At 35.9% G+C, this 22,671-nt stretch overlaps 1 protein-coding gene across 1 annotated transcript in view; it reads right to left on the reverse strand.

Moving 5' to 3' along the window:
- The window catches only part of ODAD2 (outer dynein arm docking complex subunit 2), a 69,176-nt gene extending 52,833 nt beyond the window's left edge, over nt 1-16,343 (reverse strand). The window contains exons 1-9 of the mRNA XM_056484432.1: nt 16,105-16,343; nt 14,787-14,944; nt 13,232-13,427; nt 12,570-12,676; nt 11,984-12,120; nt 10,887-11,000; nt 7,848-8,065; nt 6,268-6,396; nt 5,933-6,074 (exon numbers count right to left, since the gene is read on the reverse strand). Of these exons, the coding sequence (XP_056340407.1) occupies nt 5,933-6,074; nt 6,268-6,396; nt 7,848-8,065; nt 10,887-11,000; nt 11,984-12,120; nt 12,570-12,676; nt 13,232-13,427; nt 14,787-14,944; nt 16,105-16,328 (1,425 nt within the window). The 5' untranslated portion in view covers nt 16,329-16,343. The remainder of the gene's footprint in view (nt 1-5,932; nt 6,075-6,267; nt 6,397-7,847; nt 8,066-10,886; nt 11,001-11,983; nt 12,121-12,569; nt 12,677-13,231; nt 13,428-14,786; nt 14,945-16,104) is intronic.
- Nucleotides 16,344-22,671: the final 6,328 nt, after the last annotated feature.

Genomic DNA, 22,671 nt, shown 5'->3' on the forward strand with positions numbered 1-22,671 from the left:
GCATATACGTATTTTAAAAAAATATGCAGAAATTAGAAGCAAATAGGACTGAAGAAATAAGAAAGGTAAAAGGATCCAGGATTAAATTTAACAGTGAAAAAATCCTACACAAACAGCACTACTGTTAACAGTAATTTAACATTGTAAATCCTGGAGACCTGGAGATGAGTCATTTGCTGTCCACAACACAGATGTGCAACTGACCTTGTGTGACAGTGTCAGACCTGCCTAAGCAATTCTGACTTTTCCTTGGCCCAGAAAGAGGATAAAAGCTTTAATGCTATTACAGCCATTTTAATTTTATGTATCCAACTAATTTAGGAAACCAGGGATATGAATCTGAGGAGAAAAGTTAATGGGGTTGGACTAGGAAGGACTGCTGCCTCTGCAGACTGCTGGAGAGCCTGCAGACTGGTGAAGCTTTGTAAACACTGAACAGACAGAAGAGGCAGTATCATTCGAAACTAGCCAAAAAAAATATTGCAAGGAAAACAAAATTATAGCAATAGTTTATGAAAAACTAAGAGACAGGTGTTCTCTGGAGAAATAAAACAAACTTAGAAATGGGGCTTAGTGAGAGCACAGGAAAAATAAATATGGGTGAAGACATGGCTGAAGCACAGGCATGCCTTTGGAATAACAGTGTGTAGAGCGAGCTATTATATTGAGCCTAAACCAATGTAGAACACTTAAAAACAATGCAGAATGTTGTTCTCACTGCTTAAAACTCTTGCTACCTTTCAGACACAACCACATTCTAATTATTTAGGAAACAACAATTTGATTATCAACTTCATGAATATAAAATCTGAAGTCAGATTGAGACAACTGTGGCATTTCACTACTATTTTAGAGGTACTACAGTTATGGTGTATAGCTCATTAATTTCATTACCTGCTTTTATCATAGAATACAACCCTGCAGAATGAGAGTTAAAAGTAATTTATTTTACATTCGTTTCCTCAGTCCTTTATTTTTCTTCTACCATCTCTTATTGCCCCTTTTTTACTGAATTCTGTTTCCTTTTCTTTTTCTTTGTTTCTAGATTGTCTTTCATCTCATCAGCTATGAAACTCTAAGGAATGTGTGACCCTGTGAACATTAATTAAACCTTCACTACACAGAAATTCATCAGAGTTGGTATTGGTGTTAATGGTCAAAATTCAACCGGTTGTTATGAATTTTATATGTCTCTTGGGATGAAGAATGATTGTATGGTATTTTGAGGAGGGAGCTATTCCAGTGCTTCAAAGTTGCCAATTATAATAATAATTTGAGAGTTCACCATTTGCCAAATATTTCCTACCTAGTAAAGTTATCATAAAAATATTTCTTTTTCATGATCAGCACTATCTAGATTGTTGGAAAATACATATCTTAACTATAAATTTAATTTTTCACATATTTTTATTTCCTTTTTTTTTTTTTTCCCAGTAATCACATACTTTACTGAATTTTAAAATAAAATTTTGGCTAATACTGGAAGACAGGAGCAAGATTAGAGACTTACTGCTATTAGATCCTAACATTTGCATCCATTATACATATAGGGCCAGATTCAAGACTACAGGAACATCCATAAACCACAGAGAGTTTAGACTTTTCACTTTAAACAATTAGTATTTCCAGACCCATTTTATTCCTTAGGGTGGGATGTTCACATCTTTTTCTGAGGTCCTGCACAATAGAATAAAATAGAATTACTTTTCTGCTAATCTCAAAACGCAACTGATTTCTTAATACTTGGCTCATGAAACTGATTTAAATTTTTATAATGAGCACCAGTATAATCTTAATAATATGGAACGTTTTCAATACCATTTCCTTATAACTTAAGAAAGCTACAGTTTTCCATTATGCAGTTCAAAAATACTGTCTGTCCTCTATTGAACGTAAATTCTGAGAAAAATCTACAAGCCACATCAATGTCTTCACAAGTGCCATAAATTCATAACTGGTTCTTATAAAAGAGTTGCTGTATACATCAGCTGCTAAACCACACAATTCTCATTTGCACATGGACACCTGAGAGCTGCTGTTCAAGGCCACACTCAGGGAACATCCTCCCTGGCTCCTGTGCAGTGCCATTGCCTTTCTCCAATTCCTGGGCCTGGCACAGGGCACAAGCAGCTGGGAAGAGACAGCAGATTTGTCCATCCAGGATTCCAAAGTAGAAAAGAAACACAATGCTGTTCTGGGAACGAGGTCTTTTGCACTGGAGTAATTCCAAACAGATATGAAATTAAAGGATATATTGCATGAAGTGTGAGATTTGACTGGTTTCACTAGCATCATTCTGAAATATAGCCAAAAGTAGAATGACTTTCCACATAAGAAACTGAAGGATGAATTCTGTAACTGACATGGTCCTGCAGAACTCTATTCATCCTCATCCTGGCACAGGTGTACATCTAAATCATGCCCTTACAGGGAACCAAAGTCAAACAGCACAAGGGCTTAAGGGAGTAAATATTTATTCTGGATATTGGTCTTATTCCTGGCACAATCACCAGCCCAATTTACCTATCGACATCTCAATTTTATCATAATAATAGTCAATGCACAAAGCCCAGCTCTCACCTTTTTTTTTTTTTTTTCATTGAACAGTCCAGATCTGCCTCAAAGAAGATTCTGCATTTCTACCTGATGTCCCCTGTTTCTAGTAAAAGGACAATTGAAAAAGATGACTCCTTCATCCTACTCCTACAATTTTTCAGATTAAAATGTAGTCCCTCCTCTGGAAATCCAATTCTTCAGAAGTACCAATTTAATAAATAATGTAAAATCTGAAGTAGGCTGGGTGAGTCTAACTGCTACAAATATCAACAGAGCACCTCATTCCCATTTTATCTACTCTGGCCCCAAAGGATGCCTAACACCAGGCCATCACCAAGCTCACTGATCCATTTTGCTGCTCATTGTTCAGTTGGTGGGGAGGCATGGCAGGAACACACATGCTCCATTCTCCTGCTTCACAGCTCTGGGAAGCTGGAAGGTAGGACAAGGAGCCAGACCACAGAAGCAGCTGCTTCCCACCGGAACGATTCCAACATGGATACTCTTTCCCAGAAAGGAAAGGGAGTGGAGAAGGGCAAAAAGTCAGAAGGGAATTTCCCCAGCACTGGAATTTTCTCTCCATGAAATGGAATACAAGTACAGAGCCTACAGGCACAACTCACAGATCTTGCAAGTTTGTTTTATACAAACAGCAACTGTCTTTTTAACATTTAATGACAATATAACTTTATATAAAAACTAGGTATCCTTCAGATTTTATGGGAGTTTTTCATTTTCAAATTGATCTTTTATAGAGTCTTGCTGAATTGTGATTCACATTAACTTAAGCAGACATTCAAAAAATCATTGCATCTACAAATTACTGCATTTTCTTGGCATCTCAATCAACTATTATTTAAGGAATTTTATTAATTTTTTCAGATGGGCAAACAACACAAGCTCTTTGAAAATTTGTGCTTATTATAAATATGCTTGTAGATACTTAAATAACACAATCATAAATTTATTTTCTCTTATGTTGCATGTGTCATGAACACTTGCCTACATGAACAACAAGAATGCCAAAAAATCTCCCAAGTCTGGCCAGAAGTGCAGTATTTATACTCAAATTAAAATGAATTCCATGTGCAAGCTAAAGTAGCACTCTATCAATAAAACATTTCAACCACTGTCTGTGGTATGGCACTGAGGCATCTCTTTTCAGCTTTATCTCACACTAGGGAGTTCTTGCTTCATGCAGCTAAGAATGAGCACATAATTATTTTAAGTATATATTCAAATACTTATTTTAATTTACATCTAACTTAATGATTGGAAGACTCAGGTGTGCATGATTACATAAAGAAGTATATATTTGAATTATCACAACAAAACTTTTTCGCATTACTGAATTACATATTGTAAACTTCTTAATGGATACTCACTATCTCATAAAAAATGCTGCTCTGTCATTTCCTAGCTCTAAACCACTATGCAATTTTGTTTGTTGACAGCTGGAAAAAAATATAGTCAATTTCTAAAACAGAGGTGCATGAAAAAAAAACACTTTCTTATTTGTCATTCTCACTCTTCTTTCTGAATGGTTTCATGCAAATGTAGATATGAATTTCAATACTGCTTTTGGTTCAGTACTAAAATCTAAACACAACTACATGAAGGATCTAGAGAGGAAAGGGAGTTTGAGAATTAAGTAACCAGGAGAGAAGAGCCTTGTCAGTAAAGAGGGTGGTACAAAAATGGGCCAATTAACAGATTAGTGGGAATTCATCAACAGTAATGAATTTCAAGTATCTTCTCCAGGACGACCTTGAGTCTTTACTAAAAAGTAACATGGTTGTTTCTCTGAGCTCTCAGAAAAGTAGAGTTGCTTCATAACACAGACAGAAACAAGCTATTAGTAAACTGAAAGGTTTGAAAACAACCTTTTCAACTGTAATTACATACAAGTAGGAAGAATTCTACAATGCAAAATACGTACATGCTGTGTTCAGCATTAGGAATAGCTGAGCAAGTTACATGCTCAAAGTTACAACTGCAAAGGGTTATTTTACCACACCCAAGATGACAAAAATATAGAGGTCCAACCTCTAAAAGATAAATGTAGACAGGCTTTATTATCCATGTTTGTCTGTGTCTCTGCCAGGTCCACTAGCAAGGCCCCACAGACGAACTGAAAACAAGAAGTATGAGTACTCTGAATACATTTTAAAAGACTGAGTTACTCTTTCATAATAGTTACAAGGATTGTGAAGAGCCAAATCTGTAGAATCTTACAATCACAAAGGTTGGAAAAGATCTTCAGCATTATTCAGTCTAATCTTTGACTGAGCACTAAACCACAGTACCAAGGTCCACATCCAGTCATTCCTTGAACACTTCCAAAGATGGTGAAACCACCACTTCCCTGGGTGGCCCATTCCAAACCTTAACCATCCTTTCAGTGAAAAATTCTCCCTGATGTCCAGCCTGAACCTCCTCTGGCACATCTTGAGGTCATGTCCTCTTGTCCCATCTCTGAGGAGGCTGACCCCCATCTGGCTACAACCTCCTTTCAAGCAGTTGGAAGGAGTGATAAGATCATCCCTGAGCCTTTTCTCCAGGATAAACAAGCCCAGCTCCTTCAGTGCTCCTCATATGACTTGCTCTTTCTGCTGCACCAAAAGCCAGCACCATCATTTTATCTGTCGGATGTGCATACTCTGAAGTTGCATTCAAAAAATAAATAAGCCAGCACTTTTATTAGCAACTTAACAGAATATAAATTCCAGTACAAACTTGTAAGGAAACTTCTCCTGAGGGAAAAATGTAATTAGAGTTTTCCAGAATAGCAAAGGGTTGTTGGGTTTTTGATCTGTTTCAGACATATTCAGAATTCTAACTGTCTATATTTATAGGTTCCAAAAGATTTTCAACAAGTCTGTGTAAAAACAATTTTTTGGTTTGTTATAGAAGATGCCTGTTTATCATACATTTTCTTGTCCACTAAAGCATCTATCCAGACACAAGACCATGTTAGAATTATTTCAGACATGCATTAATCACAGTTGATGAAAGACTTTAGGCAACTATTCAGTTTTAATAAAAACTCTTGAAAGTTATTATCCACATAAAGAAATCTCTTGGAAAGTTTCATACAAAAAGCAAAACAGAAACCCAATAATTAATAAAGAGATTATGCCATCTTACGTTTTAAATAACACTGAACAGATGGTTTAATCTAAAGGGCTATATAAGCCAAAAATAGCAGATTAAAAAAAAGTGCATGATAGAAAAGTCCACAGTTCCAGGATTTGAAAATACTACACCGTAGGGCTACAGTAAAGTATAATGAAAGTGGAAAGGATAAGGAACTATTCTGGTCTCCTCAAATGTAACTTTTTAATTTTTTTTATACAATTTATCAATGCTTACTTACTTTTACATATTTTGCAAGTTTCTGAATTCCCCAGTATTCTGTTGACAAATCAGTGTTTCCTTCCTGACGACGTATAGGCTGTTCATCTTCATCAGTCTCTGAGGAACTTTCACCAAGATCTTCAAGGCTGCTTGATGCTTTACTAAAAATAAACAGAATCACCAATTTCAAATAGTTATAAACCGTAATATGGACAAGCACATTTCAAACAGGTATGACAACACTGCCGAATAACTAGAAAAATACAACTGACATTACCAAATGGTAAGTATAGTGATAATTACTGTAGATATGGAAAATAAAAAAATGAGGGAGGAAAAATAAGTCACCCATACCATTTTGAAGCTTCTTTAATTTTAACCGTTTTAGATTTGCCACTGGCTTTCTTTTTTGTAGTCACAGGTACAGTACGTTTCCCTTCTTCAGAGTCCTTTTTTGGAGCCTTCTCCCTACTGGATTTGGATTTATTAAAATAAAATAAAATAAAATAAAATAAAATAAAATAAAATAAAATAAAATAAAATAAAATAAAATAAAATAAAATAAAATAAAATAAAATAAAATAAAATAAAATAAAATAAAATAATAACACAGAAATTATATTTCCCAGAATATTCTTCAGCACACTGTGATTCAGAGAACTCCTGACTGTCCATGCATTAAAAGTTTTGGATGGATGAAGAGTTCAATGAACTGGCTTCTTTTTGAACTCACATGAACAGATGAATTTGCTATGTTCTGGCAAAAAACGTGAGTGCTTAGCTATGTGGTGTATGAAGGCATCTCTCCCTTTGTCCTGAACTGATCTCTCTGGCTCATTTTCATTTGATGCCCTCTATTTTTGTCCTAGAACAGACAGTGACTATCTGCTCCCTGTTTACCATTCCCAGACATGAGTTTCTGTATCTTTCTTCTTCTCCTCTAGCCTTCTTCTTTCCAGGCAGTTTTGGTCTGCCTAGTTCTTTAACACACTGAGATGTTCCACAGCTTTAATCATGCTGAATACAATATATATTACATTCCTAATATTAAAAAAAGCTTCCTAGTTGTAGCTGACCACAATCTCTGATGTTTTTTTCTCCCTAAATGACAATGTTGTGAAAGCAAAATGTCTTTTTGAGCCTGAGCTGGTCACTCTATCAGAGTCACAAGAAAAAAGAGATTACTTATAATTGTATTCAATTTCCTGACATCAAGACTTTAACAATAACTGTGGAAAAAGGTTAGCTCTTGCTCTGGAAAGCTAATTTCTTTTAAATGATAACCATAGGTTACATCCAAAATCTCTCAAAATATTTCTTGCAACTTGTTAAATTGGTAGATTTCAGAAAGATACTATTTTTTTGTAGGATAATATTGAAAGGCTTTTCTGCAGATATTTTTCTTCCTCCACTAACACAAAATCAGGAAACATTAATTCAAAACAGAATTCTGATTTCAGAAGACAAATCCAACAACATCCAATATATGTATACTCTATTTTGGGTATTCAAACTTTGAGATAATCTCATCAGTGAATACTGCTAAGCAGATCTAGAGAAGTAGCTCATATAATATGAAATCATTACAAAGTGGCAGTAAGAAGACTCATTCTGGTTTTCCATCCTGGACCTCTTTTACATCCATCAGAAAGTGTGGTTTAGATCAGATTTTCTAATCAGTCTTGCTTTAAAAGGCATTTTACACCAAAAAAAGAGATGATATCACGGTCCTCCAGGACCGTGTCACATGACAGAAAAAACTTGAGAACTCTCTCTGGTAGTCAAAACTCTGTGCTTAGAAATTAACACGTAGTAAGCTTTGTTTTATTCTTTCTAACTTAAGACAATAATGGAAACCTGTAACATGTAGCCCTATCATTAGCACAGTTTAGAGAGATCTATTGGCAAATTCAACTTTAAAGATATCTACTTATCTTTGGGAAGCAGAAAGCCCACTGCTCTCCCACTTCATACACGGTTTTGACCCCTCGCCAGGGGATCCTGCTGAAGAACTTTTCCCTTTCCCACATACTTTTCCTCTTCTCCTATTTTCTGTAAAATCATAAAAGCTTTGGGATTGGTCAGAAATCTCAGAATCTTCCACATGCTGATAATTCTTCTTGTGTGCTGGTTCTTTAAAAAAATGATATCCCTAGTAAAAGGAGACATGATTTGTCACTCATTGCTATATGAATAATGAATATCAAAACAGTAAGTTATATGCACAATTCTTGGACTCTGTGCTTAAACATTGTAGGCATTAAACATAGAATTAGATTCTAAGCACAAAATTATATTGTCTTTAAAAGAACAAAACATTAATTTGGAAAGTAGAAGTTATGTGCAAATTGAAGTTTTTTAAGTAAATCAAGTTAATAAATTTGGAACTTCCAGAACATTCCTAAATATTTGGTGCTGTTTGATCTCTAATATGTCAAAAATCTGCGACACAAGCACTTCATAGAACCTAGGTCCAAATGAGTTTTAAGATTTAGAATTGCAAAGTCAGCCATTCCACTTTCAATGGATCATTTACATAAAAACTATTTCCCTGCATAAAGGATTTACAAAAAATTCCCACAAAAAAGGTAATGAACAGAAAACTGAAAATAGGCTATCATAAACTCCTAGAGTTCAGTTCCAAGTAATTTAATTTGATATAGTTTAGAATTAATATAAGCACATTCCATTTAATTTTTTTCATCTTCTGTCTCTCAGGACAAAACACTGTTGAATAAATCACATACACGAATGGAGCTGAGTGGCACCTACCAGTCCTTCAGCTGTCAGTGTCTAGCACCATGGCTGATCAATAATATTCAGAACAGAAAGGACTGTTGTCAACTCTGAGTCTCTACTGGAACACATTCAATTTTTACAGGAAAGCCAACATACGATGGTTACTTATTATTATTATTATTGTTATTGCAGCTGTCAGTAGCAGATAGGTGAAGACATTCCTTGTGTGCCTGATTCACAGCAGTCTTAAGGAGAGTGTCACAGCAGGGTTTGTTTTCAACTGGACCCTGATGAGAATCGGCTGTTGAAGCCTTGCCAACTCAAGTGTCTAATTCCAAACTAACTCATGCTAATGCTCTCATTCTGAAAATGTACTCTAGACAAGACAATTTAGCACATGATAAACTAGATAAATCACAGAGGAACTGGTGCTGTAGCTTGATCAGTTAAGCATACTTTTAAAACTATGTTTGCTACGGCAGTATATGCCAACACAGCAATTCTGAATGTTAGCTTAAACAAGGCTAGGCAGATACTATAAAAGTTAATTGGTTTTGCAATATATGTGTATGTAATGAGCTTTTTGAAGCTCCCCTCTCCTCAGAAAATAAATCAAAACTATTTCTACTCATATTTTACTTCATTTAGGGAAACTTGGAACTACAGCATTTCTCTGCATTTCATAGTTCTAAAGCAGAGAAGGTTTTCCCTCAGGTACAAAGGCTCTGCAGCTCCACAGTATAAACTTGTTTAAATTCTAGTTGTAGAAAGCAGAATGTACTGAACCACTGCTTCAGCAAGGCAAGATTATATGAAATTCCTAAACCATTTAAAGGGTATAATTATACTCTTCTGCATAAACCTACTTACACAGCCAGGGAATAACGATTGACATGAAAATTGAAGGAAAACTAATTCTGTTTATTTGCTCTTATTTTAATAAGTGTAACTTATTAAGTGTAACTTTAAAACTTATAATATATCCATAAGGGCAGAAAACTAGTAAATAAAGGCATGTTACTATCAATAGTAACATTATTCTATATTTACATTTAGCATTAGATCAGAAAAAATGGTAAAATGTTACCATATTTTACCTCTCATGATCATCAAACGAAGCCAAATCACTGAAAATAAATTAAACCAATGTCTAAAAACATTCATATGTTGTCCTATTTATGAAGTGTAAACCAATACGTAGGTATAACATTAAAAAAATACTTGCCTATGAGATAAATAAAAAAATTTGGAACTTCATACCCTTTCAAACAGAACAACTCACAAATCTAATTCCAACAATTTTAATATAAGCTACTGTATTTATGTGTATGACTCAGAATGCTCTGTTCTTTCAAAACTGTCAAATATCTGTATGGCAAAAAAAAAAAAAAAAAAAAAAAAATCAGCCCTACATCCCAGAAAATCAGAACTAAAGGATAAGGAAATTTTGCTGTTAGTTACTTCTTTCTTGCAATAATTAAAATTGCATATAAATCACCACAATGAAACTCTTGACAGGTTTTGGCTTGTAAGGAATTTTACCAAGTTATCTGTTAAAACCACACTGGAAATCCGAAAAAAAACCCAGTTTTATCAGGAACAATGAAGCAACTAAAATTGTATTGGTACTGTGTGATTCTAGCTAGTATAGAGCTCTAAATAAAAGCCAAATCACTTGCACTTTACAATGCCTGAAGCAAGACAAACTGTGTAAGCTGGATACTTACCTCTCAGCTCTGATATTTAAATCAGGCAGTTCTCATAAAAAAAGTTGGGCAATTATTTATGTTTGGTTTACAAAAAATGAAAATAAAAATTTAAGTGGTTTTCATCGCAGGAAAATATTGTAATAAAAAGCTGACCTTTTCCACACAGATATCACATTTTCCTACTTTAACATTTCCACTGCTCCATAAAGAACAAGACCAGAAGACAGACAAAGCATTTCGTGCAAAACTAGAAGCTGACCTCACATTTTGGACCAAACTCCACAAAAAAGTATGACAGAACAACACATGAAATGGTGTACACTACTTGCTATTTACAAAATAAACATATTTTTTAGAAACTGAAAGAAATGGTAATTTTAAAAAGCAATCCAGTCTTTAAAAATCTTTATTTAATTATAGATTTATCTTTGATAAAAAACACAAACGTTCAGCCAGGTTTACAAAGCAATTCTTACCAGTGTACATTTGCACAAAGAAGTGCACCAAGTATCAATAAATACATACCTGTTTAGCCATATTCTCTACAAATCTAGGTGATCTCTCCCTTAAAACTGTGACTATGTCTTTATATAGATCACTTTTTCTTTCATAGTCAATATCTTTACCTTTTAGCTGACCCTTAAAAAAAGAATACATTTTAAATTGTTAATAGTTATGCCTTACACAGGTAATTTAATCTGCATCATAAAATAGTGCAAAACAGCACCAAGGTCATGTTGTAATGAATTAGATAAAGAATTCTCATGCTCAGCAGAGTTGACCAACCTTCAAAATTGCTTCATAAAGATGCATGGATCATCTCCATGGACCCCAACAGATCACCAAGATCTTACACAGGATTTTGCAGGCAATAACCATCAGCTAATTGAACCCTGTGTAGTTCTACTGAAAAAAATTTATGGCTTATGGCAAACAATCAAGTAAATATGTGCAGTATGGCAGATGTCTAAAAGACACAGAAAATAATGTGACTCAGCTCCTGAGCTTTATGAGCTTCATCCATTAAAAATGTGCCAAGTCAAAATTTCCCTGGTTTTTTAATTCTTAGGAAATCAAATTACAGAGTTATGCCTGACAGACACCCAGTCTCTCCTCAAAATGAATTTAAGAGCCCTGGTGACCACTTAATACATACAAGGGTCTAAACAAAATGCATCCGAGAGGAAGAAGGTAGCCAAAATGAAAAGAAGGAGAAAAGAGAGACGCAATTTCTAAAAAGCATCTGCTGAAAGGAGGAACTGCTTATCATTTACAAAAGGACCAAAGCAAGTTCTACTAGCCCCACATAATAACACTGCACCTCAGATCAAGAGCAATGAGGCACTAGAGAGGCATTGTACCTTTAAATAGAGAAAGTGTGAAGAACTGTTATCAACCACAGCTAGCAAAAAGTGCAGAATACACCCCAAGACTTACAGAAAAAGCACTTAAAACATATGGGCAAACTAGCATACTTTTATGACTGTGGCTTTTCCTTCTGTACCAAAACATTAGCTCTACAGGTCTTACAGCCCTAATACAACTACCCTAAACATGACTGATTTTTGATTCTGGCACATAAAAATATTCATTACTCAATGGTATCCTTTTTTATTACTTACTCCATTTAAAAACACTCCTGCTGTGCTGCAAGTGATATACAAAGGATCAGTGTCATGTGGTTTGATGACTAAATAGCAAATTTCTCCATGCACTTGTCTCCAGGGAGGAGCTCGGCATCCATTAGAGAATATGTAATCTGCAATCAATTAGCATTAGTGTAAGTATGCAGTTTAGAAACATTTTAATAGTTATGCTTGATGATTAATATTACACGTATGCAAACCAAATTCCAAAACAAAACTTTGCTTTTAAGAATTCATACTGTTAAGTATTAATCATTCAAAACTCTGTGACCCATGGCTCAATCCAACCAAGACCTATAATTGTGCTTAGAACTATTCAGGATCAGGGACTCATTTCTCCTCCTCTACTTCCATTGAAAATATTCATATAATTGGGAGATTATTTCTGTATGTAAAAGCTGAGGAACTGTATATTGGCAAATACTTTTTTTTTCACATTAAAACTTTAAGGTACAAATGAACACTTGAAATGTATTATTGAAATAAATTCAGAAAATTTCACGCAGAATTCAAGTACTTTAATAAAGGTCTATGTAAATGTGAGGTATGATCAGATTTGTACCTGATGTATATTCCAGTGATTCCAGTACAGAATCTTCTCCTTGCCCAGAGAAATTTCTGAGAAGATTCACTTCATTATTTACAGCAGCTGGATTTAGTCTTACATCTCTGCAATTAATAGAAAATGGTCCAATATATATTCATCCAAAAGGATGTACTCAGGGAATTGAAGAGAATATTACACAATTTTTTTCCTTTACATTGTCTTAATAGAAGCAACAAAAATATGAAAATTGGTTATCTTCCACCTTCTTAATTTTATCTATAGGTTAGGAGAATTTAAGTTCATACCTAATGCAAAGTCCCTGTAACTATGAAACAAACTCAATATAATACTTAATACAGCTCCCTGAAGAAGTAAACAGTTCCTTGAAAATATTTAACTGTGAATTTGTTGTTCGTACAAATGACTTATTTGCTAACCAAATGAAAAACATATGTAATAAAACCCCACACTTCTGGGTACACACTTGCATACCCACACCTATAGAAAAAAACTTCAGAAAAAAAAATGGTTTTTCATTAACTTAGTGAAAGTTATTTCAATAAATTTCTTTGTCACACCAAAAACACATGTTGTGGATTGAAACTAATCTGATTTAACAATAAAACAAAACAAATGCACTGGCTGAGATGCTTAGCTTCTATTTGAAAAGCACTTACTGTGAAATCTGCTTCAAAGAATTATTAAGCACTTGCAAATCCAGCTGATGAAGAAGAAGAATGATTTTCATTTTCAATTCTGCTTCAAGATCAGATTCTTTTTTCACTTTGTCAAATAAATGCAAAATGGACGTGTCTTCTTCTTCAACAGTCCCATATTCAGGACCAAGAATTTTCACTATAGGATCTCTGTTAGCTGTAAACATGAAACAGAATTGTGTCATGTGCTGCTTTGTTTAAAATTATCAGGAAAGAAAAACTCTTTTATTTCAAATGCTCAATGATTTTGAGGCTATTAATTTACAATAAAAAGTTTATAATGTGCACAGCTATTCATCAAACATTACTGTGTGATGTATTCTTTCATATCACTCTACAGTAATTTAAATGCACTGTTAGGAGTATGAAAACTTTAAGAACAAAAATATTTTTTTTTCTTAACAAACAAAAAGTTTCTATCAAAACTTTGCTTTTCAAAGCAAAGATTAAGATTCATTCAACCAAGGGGTGAATATTAAATAGTTCCTTTTATCAACAGTCCCCTTATCCAAAAATATATCTGGCTGAATTCCAAAGCAGGAAATCAATGAGCTTAACTCATGGAAAATTGATCATTTTGGAAATACAATTTAGTGTTAAGAACATCTTCAAGCTTTTCTAGCAGCATTCCCAATGGCCCCATTACTTCCCCAGCTATGCCAGCTGCTCTTCTTGGTAAACAGTGACATAACTGCATATCAATGTGTTTTACAAAAACATTTTGCTCTCTTCCTGCAAATGAAGTCCCATGCATCTGTGAATGTCTCTGCATGATACACTGTCCATACTATTTTTTTCTAATATTCATGGTTGATCAGTGACAGGACCCATAATTAGATGGTTCAGAAACTTGATCCAATATGAGCATTTATATTTTACTAAGGCAGATGCAATTTCTACTAATATTATCAAAGAATATCACTGATTTTTTTCTACCTCCAGGTAGGGCAAGGATACCCAGTTTACCATATCAAGAGTCTTGTCAGCTTGAAAATCTAGGACTTGAGGATGACTCATACTTGTATTTTTAAGCCATTGTTAGAAAGAATTTGGCAGTGCTCACAGTGAATCTTGTACAGTTAAGAATGCTGTAAGCATATTACTTTTTCTTTGGCTATCTTTAAAGTATGTAACACCTTAAAGAAGTATTAAACTACATTCATAAAAAAACCTGTTATTAACCGCAACTAAAACATTCTTTTTTTTCTTCCAAAACTTAAGCCTATTGTCTGTTGCAATAGCTGGGATATTACTCATTATACATGAATTTGTATATAAGATTCAACAGCTTTATTTTAACTTTATTCCAAATTTCTGGTTATTAATTTCTGTGTAAATAAAAGAAAAAATAGAAACTCCATTACATTCTGGGATCAGCACTTTTAGCCACCTTCATGAATTAACACCTCATATACTTAAAACGAAGGCATACCTTCCTTTCTGGACATTTCATCAACATAAATTGAAAAAGACATATACTTCTTAAGAAAGAGATGAAAAAACAAAGAAAGAAAACCTTCAAGGCATGCCTGTGCTTCCTTTAACTTTTTTTCCATAGCAATTCGTAGCAAACGGGACAGCTGGTCAAAACTGCGAACTCTGAGAGTTGATGCTGAGAGGACAAGCAATGGTTGGCCATCTTTATGTCTGGCTTCAGACTGAACAGTTGCTTCACTAGGAAAATTAAATCATATCTTTTTAAAATAAGAACTTGAATAGAGAAGACTCTTGAATGTTGTTCAAGCATCACATAACGAATGATTTACAATTTTTTTAAACTGTGTTTCAGAAAACTTCCAAGATAAACCAATTTATTCACAGCACATCAGCAGCTATGTAGGCCCTAAGGAGACTATGACTCCATGGGAAGCCCACACTGGAGCAGGCTCCTGGAAGGATCCATGGACCTATAGAGAGAGGAGACCATGCTGGAGCAGGTTTGCTGGCAGGACTTGAGACCCCGAGGGACACCCACACTGGAGCATCCTGTTCCTTTTGGACTGCACATCACAGAAGGGATAACTGGAGCAGGTTGTGAAGACCTTCAGCCTCTGGGAAACAATTATATTGACAAGTTTTGTAAAGGACTGTCTGTTGGGAGGGACACCATGATGGAGCAGAAGAGTGCAAGGAGGAAAAAATGACAGAGAAAAACATGCAATGAACTGACCTCACAACCCTCATTCCCTGTCCCCTTGTGCCACTCAGGGTAAGGAAGTAGAAAAAATCAGGACTGAAGTTGAGCTTGGGAAGAGGTAGGTGTGGGAGGAAGGTAGAAGGTTTTAAGATTTATTTTATTTCTCATTATCCTACTCTGATGTTTGATTGGCAGCAGGTGAAATTAATTTCTGTGACTCGAGTCTGGTTTGCTGATGACAGTAACTGGTGAATGATCTCTCCCTATCCCAATCTCAACCCATGGGCCTTTCATTGTATTTTTCTCCCCAGTCCAGTGTAAGAGGGGGAGCAGCTTACTGGACACCTGGCAACCAGCCAAGGTCAACCCACCAAACAGGAGCAACTCCTGCCACCAAGAGAAATGACACAGCTAGTCATCGTTAGACACATTGCAAAAATCTTGGGAATAGACAGGGCATGCTGTATAGATCACTGGCTAAACAAGTCTGCAACAAACAAGACAGAATTGTCTCCAACTCTCAAAAAGCAATTTTTACACTCTACACATTTTAGCTCAAAATTTTCAATTATACATCAACAAAACCCCCCTGTTTCAGCCTCCCAAATACATCAAACTTTAGTTTACATGAAATGAGGGCAATATTTCTTCGAAGTTCACCATCTGCATTTGAAAACACTGTGCAATTCAGACTTACTTGATCTCATAACCCTCCCCAAATGCTGAAGAATCCAACTGCGTTTTCCACTCCAGGGGTTCTCTGAAGACATACGCTGCTTCCTGAGGATGCTTGGTGCTGAAGTCCTCTGCAAACTTAATGATTTGATTTAAAAGGGACTCGTTCAAAGGGGTAGTTTCAAGTGTGCTGGTTCCAGAGCCAGCATCCGTCCACTGAGCCGCTCTCGCCAATGTCACTCCCATGGTCCTGTCAGAGTCACCGGATTCCACCTGGGACACGAGACCCTGTCACAGAATGACCAAACCGAGCTCTGTGGCTGCCACGATTTGAAACAAACCTATCTTAGATTATTTTAATTCATTTAAATCCCTGAAGAGGGGAAGGGGGATAACTCGCAAATTTTAAAGAAACGGGGAGGTGCAAACACTGATTATTTCATCTTCATTCCCGCTGCTGTAAGGAATCCTGGCAGGGCGGAGACCAGGCTGCAGCAAAAGGACGCTCCCGTTAAGAGCCCCCGTGCATGAGGGCAGACACGGCCCCCGGCCCTCAGGCGCTCTCCCCAGTGGCGGACAGGGTTCGGCCGTGTGGGGAGCGGGGGCACGCTCGGGGTGGCAGCGGGAGGCAGCCGGGAGCCGAGGGCCCGGAGCAGGGGCACAGCGGAGCCCGGGGGTCCCTCGCAGCCCGCCCCACATGCCGCCCTCACCTCAGGCCGGGCCTGCCGCGCCGCGCCCCGCCATGGCCGGCGTTGCCGTGGGGACGCGCCGGTTACCGGGACAGCGGAGCAGCGCGGCCCGGCCCGGCCCGCCCGGGGGCAGGCACGGGAGCGGGAGCGACATCTGAACCCGCAAACAGGCTGTGTGCTTTCGGTGTAGAGTTAAATAATGCAGTAACTCAACTTGCACCAGAGCTTAAAGGAAGACCACCGAACGGTTTTTTAGCTTGGATTTTAGCTGGTACTTAAACCTTAAACCTTCCCCTGGCTGTCAGCGGTTACAGGAAAACAGCTTTCATTAATAAAGGTTAAGATTGACCACTTTCAGTTCTTGAGGCAGTGTAACAGATCGTGCTTGAAATGCTTATTGTTAAAGGAAATGTGTAATTTGTGTTTCTTGAAGGAAGTGAAGGAAATAGGTATGGGCAGTGCTAGTGAATAAAGTCCTTTCACATACTGAGGACAACACAGCACTGTACATGCACAAACAGACAACCCCATATGCAGAACGGAAATCTACACTATTCCCCAAATTCTATTATCAATCCAAAAGTTGCTGGATGAGCCATCACTCTGGATAAATTTTTGTTACCAAGTTCCTACTGAACTCATTGTGCATTGTCTCATCTTTTGTACCACTGAGCCAAAAAGAATTATATTCTCTGACTTCCCACTTGTAAATTACCTCTCCAGTTCTGTTATTTGTCTCCATCAAAATCCCCATCAGATGATAAAAATTTGACTTAGATTTTACTTAGGAAGGGATGGCTACCTGCTGTACACTGACTGAAGTTAGGAAACTCTGGCCAGCGCTGCAGGATATATGACCTTATGAAGACACAGGAAAAAAAATAATCCTTTCAAGAAGAGTCCAGCAGAAGTACCCAGCTTCCAACACCACAGAGACAACACAGCCAAGAGTTGTTTTAGCAACTGAGAAATCAGCCAGGTAAGAAACGTCCAATAACGAGGAAGGTCATGGAATGTATGCAGGGTGTATCTCAAAGAATAACAGTATAGGATTAATACATTTTTTTTCCTAGAGATGATTGTCCACATACATTTTACTTACAGAAACTTTCAAGCAGTAGCTATGTATACAGTAACTGTTTACATGCAGTTTGCACAGTAATGGTTTAAGAATAGCACTGGCTTTTCTTGTTCTACTTGTTTAACTCAGAGCAGATAGAAAATTACTAATTTTATTAGGTGAAACTGAAGGAGAATATTTTAGTTAAAAGCCTGGTTAAAGACTTAATGCAATTTCTTTTCTGTATGGAATACTATGTGTGAATGCATTTCCAGAAGGGATTAAATCTCTTCATTTTACTGAAGTAATGACTCTTTAAAAATTGATTTTGAGGGCAGAAGGTGCAAGAAACAAAATGTGAAAGGGAATAAAAGTATCCCTGCCATGGGTGGTGGGGAGTGAAGACAGTGAGTTTTCACACAGAGCCGAGTATTTTAAGCAAGAAGTCGGTGGAGTAAGAAATAGAATTCCTAAATGAGATCACTCTCTTCCACTGAACTGCAACAAGAAAAGATATTTCAATGGCAGAGATAAATGGGATGGTGTGTCCTCAAAGGCTGTGCACTTCCACTGGCCATAAAAGCTCAGGTTTAGTTACCAGTGGAACTTTCTGCGGGAACAGGTAAGTCAGAAAATAAAAAAGCAGAACAGATTCTGCAAGCCAGCAGTGAGGAATGCTGCTGGGATCTGTTAGCAGAAGCAATGCCTATGGATGCTCAAGAATCAGAGGTTCTCCACTTTTTTCTTTGTGGCAGTTTGTAGTGTAGCAGTTCTCCTAGGAAGACTGGTCTCCCTCTTCTAAAGCCTAGAAACCATCTGATTTAATTTATGATCTCAATTTGTATGACTAGTTTTTGTATATTATTTTCTTATACGAATGTTGGTTCTTTACCTTGTTTTCAACAGCTACTTTTCCTCCACAGATTTACACCCATTTTCTGAATTAGAATATTTTCTCCTATGTTTAACTTTGTTTGGCTAAACAAGTTCAGTTCCTCTAGACTCAGACTGCAAGTTCTTAATTTATTTTACCATCTTAGTATCCTTTATTGCCCTGTGTTCCTGTCTGAGCTTTTTTTGTAAAATGGATTTGACACTATTTCTAAATACCCTTTCACCAAGTTCCATTACAATGGCATTAAAAGTCTTCATCTTTTTTGGAAGCTCCTCAAACTACTACATTCTAGGATTATGTTTGGTTTTCACATTTGGGGATTGTTGTCACCTTGTAATTGAATAAATCAACCAATTTTTAATCCATTACTTTTATTTTCAGCTGATGAGTTTGCAGCTTTCTGCAAGATTTGAGCATATAATATTGCAGTTTGCCCTCATAAAATCAAATTCCACTTTTAAAGAAAAGAAATATTTATAGCATGTGGTGCCTATATTTTGGTCCCCATCCTCTTCCTCATTTACGAAGTAGATTTTGGATCTAATATTAAATTTGAAACATATTTCACAGAGAGTTGTGGTATTGAAAATAATTAATTGATATGAACAATTTCTATTCCTGCTAGTAGCCTCTGTGCTCTGTAGTTTTTTGCATGTTTTCAGACATGTATCAGCTGTAGCAAGTTGTTGCTGCAGTTACTGCATTGGTATTTGAGCTCTGGGTTATTCCCTTGGTTACGTCCAGGCATATCTTGCTGGATAACAAGGAATCTTGCCTTCTTACCTCAGTTATCACTGAAAAATAAGTACTTAGGTACTCCCTCATTTGCCTAGCACAGGAGTATAAATGAATATCTTGGAAGAAAATTTTGCCTGAAAGCTAAAATGTTAAGTAATCACTTAAAGAAATATGAAAGTACTCTCTTGGTGCCCCAAAACCAGTGTGCAAAACATTCCAGGCAATAAAGCTGCAATGTGTTCTCAGAAACAGCTCACTCAGGAACTGCATCCACCCAGAGATGGCATTTGCACCGTTTGGCTAATTCTGTAAACTACTAGTAGTACATTTATGTAGGAGTGGTTTTTTTTCTCTGTTATTTTTACATTTTGAACGTAAAAGACATTTTATAAAACAGTAGGTGAGATGTTTGCCAGTTACGAAAGATGAGATCATTTCTTACTGGCACAAAGAAATGGGGAATATGAAGAATTTGTTAACATGGAGAGTAAGGCAATTGGAAATTTTTTTTACAATCTAAAAGTTGCAGCCAGAATGTGCAAGCAATTTTTCATGTGTATTTTTCCTCACATTCTTATAGAGGAGGGTGTAAATTATTACTGTTGAAGCAGATCAGTAACACCCATTGTAAAAAAAAAATGTAAAGGCTTATGTAATGTAAAAAGGTTGATCATACCAGCTAGTCCTTGTGTTAAATAGCAGTTTGGCTGATCAGCTTCATGGTCAGTTTGTCAGACAAGCTGAGAATCAGCAGAAAACAATATAATATTCATCAGTTTATTTTTACTGTTCATGCCTTTCTTGCAAATTTTACATATTTTTTGCATTCACAAAACAAATTGAAATCCTACTGTTTTGATGTAAAGGGTTTAACAATGCTTTTATTTCATTTTGTATCAGTACAAAGGCACCATTTAGGTGCCTGGAGTTCTTAACAAACATTTTTATGCATCTTGATTTCTGGTAATCTATTGTTTGTTGTTTTGTTTTGGGGTTTTTTTGTGTGTTTGGGTTTTTATTTTTGTAATTTGGGGGATACTGCTTTATGGAAAGGCAGGGTTTCAGCTCAAGAGGGGATGTACATGAGAACGTAAGATGAAGCACAGGACATGATGAATCTGTTGATGTCTTTTCTTTAAGCAAGATTTTATGGAAAACAATGTTTAAAACCTAATCTTTAAAAAGAAAAGGACTACTGATTTTTCACCCAGTCTCTGATTTCTGTGTTTTGATCTCCTACTTAGGTCTTGTTTTCTGAGTAATTACTGCTTAAAAAAAGGGCAGATTATTTGCAGTGAGGATTTTTCAGGCTTGGACATTGTACAATAAACTCTCTTGAGCCTAAAAGTTAAGAAACAATAAAGGCCACTTTTCAAATGGGCCTTCATGCAAGGAGCAGAGGTGTGCAAGGGTGTGCATGGGTGTCTGGCAAAGAAAGAGTTACTCAAAAATCTTCAAAGAAAATAAGGAAGGACAATATTTTGGGTAATGAGTGATAGATTGGCAATTCTGTACAGTTGTTTTCTGAACAATGACAATAACAGAGATTCTGCTGTTCTTTTTTAGAAATGGCTTCCAGATGGGATTCATGTTTTACAGTCCAAGATTGGATGTGATTTAATCAGTTTCTATCAATAAAAAATATAATATTTCAGAATATGAACTGTGTTACTAGACTTCCCTCTATTTGCAGATGGTCATTTATTCCCTTTTGTTAATTTCTGTTTACTATTACCCAGAATTTTGGAAGATTTTTGAGTATAATTTGAAAAAAAAAACCAGTCTGGTGTAATAACTAGGTGACTATAATGTGTCATAGTAATATTTGGAATATTAAGTTAAAAGACTGTGTTTTTGAAACATGCAGCAAATTAATTTATTTTCTTTGTAGCATTGGAAAAATTCAGGTCAGGCTATCAGGGGCCTTAAGATGGTGGTATGTTACTTCAGTGAAACTTTGGTTATTTTTCCTGGGTTTGTTATACTTTAGTGGGGAATAATTGCCTTCAAAGCTTTTACTTTTTAATCCATACATTACCTTTTTGCATCATCAATTTTAATCCCTTTTCATGTAATATTTTGCCTTGAAATTTCTGCAAAAAAATATGTGTTCCTAATAATGCTGAAAGAGAAAGTTTTGGAGAAAGCTATTCTGAAGCAGGTTTTTCTAAGTATATTAATAAATTTGGATTGTTTTAAAATGCTGATTTTTAAAGGTGGAGTCACTAAAGTATTGACTCAATGAACCACCTTAATTTGTTCATGTATTGGTACAACCCTTAGGCACAGGAGGCATTAATGGCTCATTTTCTTTATTTTTATGATTGGTCCTTTCCTGAAAAAAGCCTATATTTTGTTTATATTTTCTCCATATGTCAGGGAGAAAGAAAATCTTTGCCTTTTGAAGTACAGATAAAATGCTTTTCCTAGAACAAGTTAATTGTTCTGAACTTAATACTTCAGCAATTCAGTATCAGAGGAAACTACAGTGTCTTTTAAAACTTGCTCATTGGTGAGTTGAATTGGCTTTGTGAGTGGATTATAACTACAAAGTTAATACTGTTTCTGTGCAGAAGGATATAGCAGCCTTTTAAGGCTTCAGTGTAAACCAGGCATTTTAATTTATACTATAAAAATTAATTGAACTTTAGCAGTGATACTTTTCTCCCAAGCAGTAGAGATTCAATTAAAACAAAACAAAGTCAAAGCAAGAATATGTATCCAAAACAGTGTGTGCCCAGCGTGATGGACTAAGTGATAACCCTGAAAATTACTCTAGGTTAGGTTATCCAGAAACACTTCACACCTTTGCAATTTTGAAGGGAATTCAGCTTTTTGGCAAATAAAAACAGAAATTGAGAATTATTTTTAAATGCATGCAGAAAAATTGCTAGCTAAACTTCTTAGGTTTTGCTTGTGTTGCTAGACATTTGCAATAATTTGATATTAAAAGCAATACTGCAGATAGTGTGTCTTTTACCATATTGAGGACAGAAATTTTAGCTTGCGAACATAAAACAGTGTTTTTAGCTTTCAAACACAAAACCCTTGCAAGCAAATGCTACTGACATGCTCAAATGCCTTTTGCTTTCTTAGTAGGTTCTATAAATTGCCTCCTTTTTCAAGGGGAAAAGGGAAAAATGATTGGGCTGTTTGTTTTGTGGTGGGAGTGTGAAAAGGAGATTGTTTTAAAATTAGAAATAGAAT

Source organism: Oenanthe melanoleuca, chromosome 2 (genome assembly GCF_029582105.1).
Source record: "Oenanthe melanoleuca isolate GR-GAL-2019-014 chromosome 2, OMel1.0, whole genome shotgun sequence".
Lineage (NCBI taxonomy): Eukaryota > Metazoa > Chordata > Aves > Passeriformes > Muscicapidae > Oenanthe > Oenanthe melanoleuca.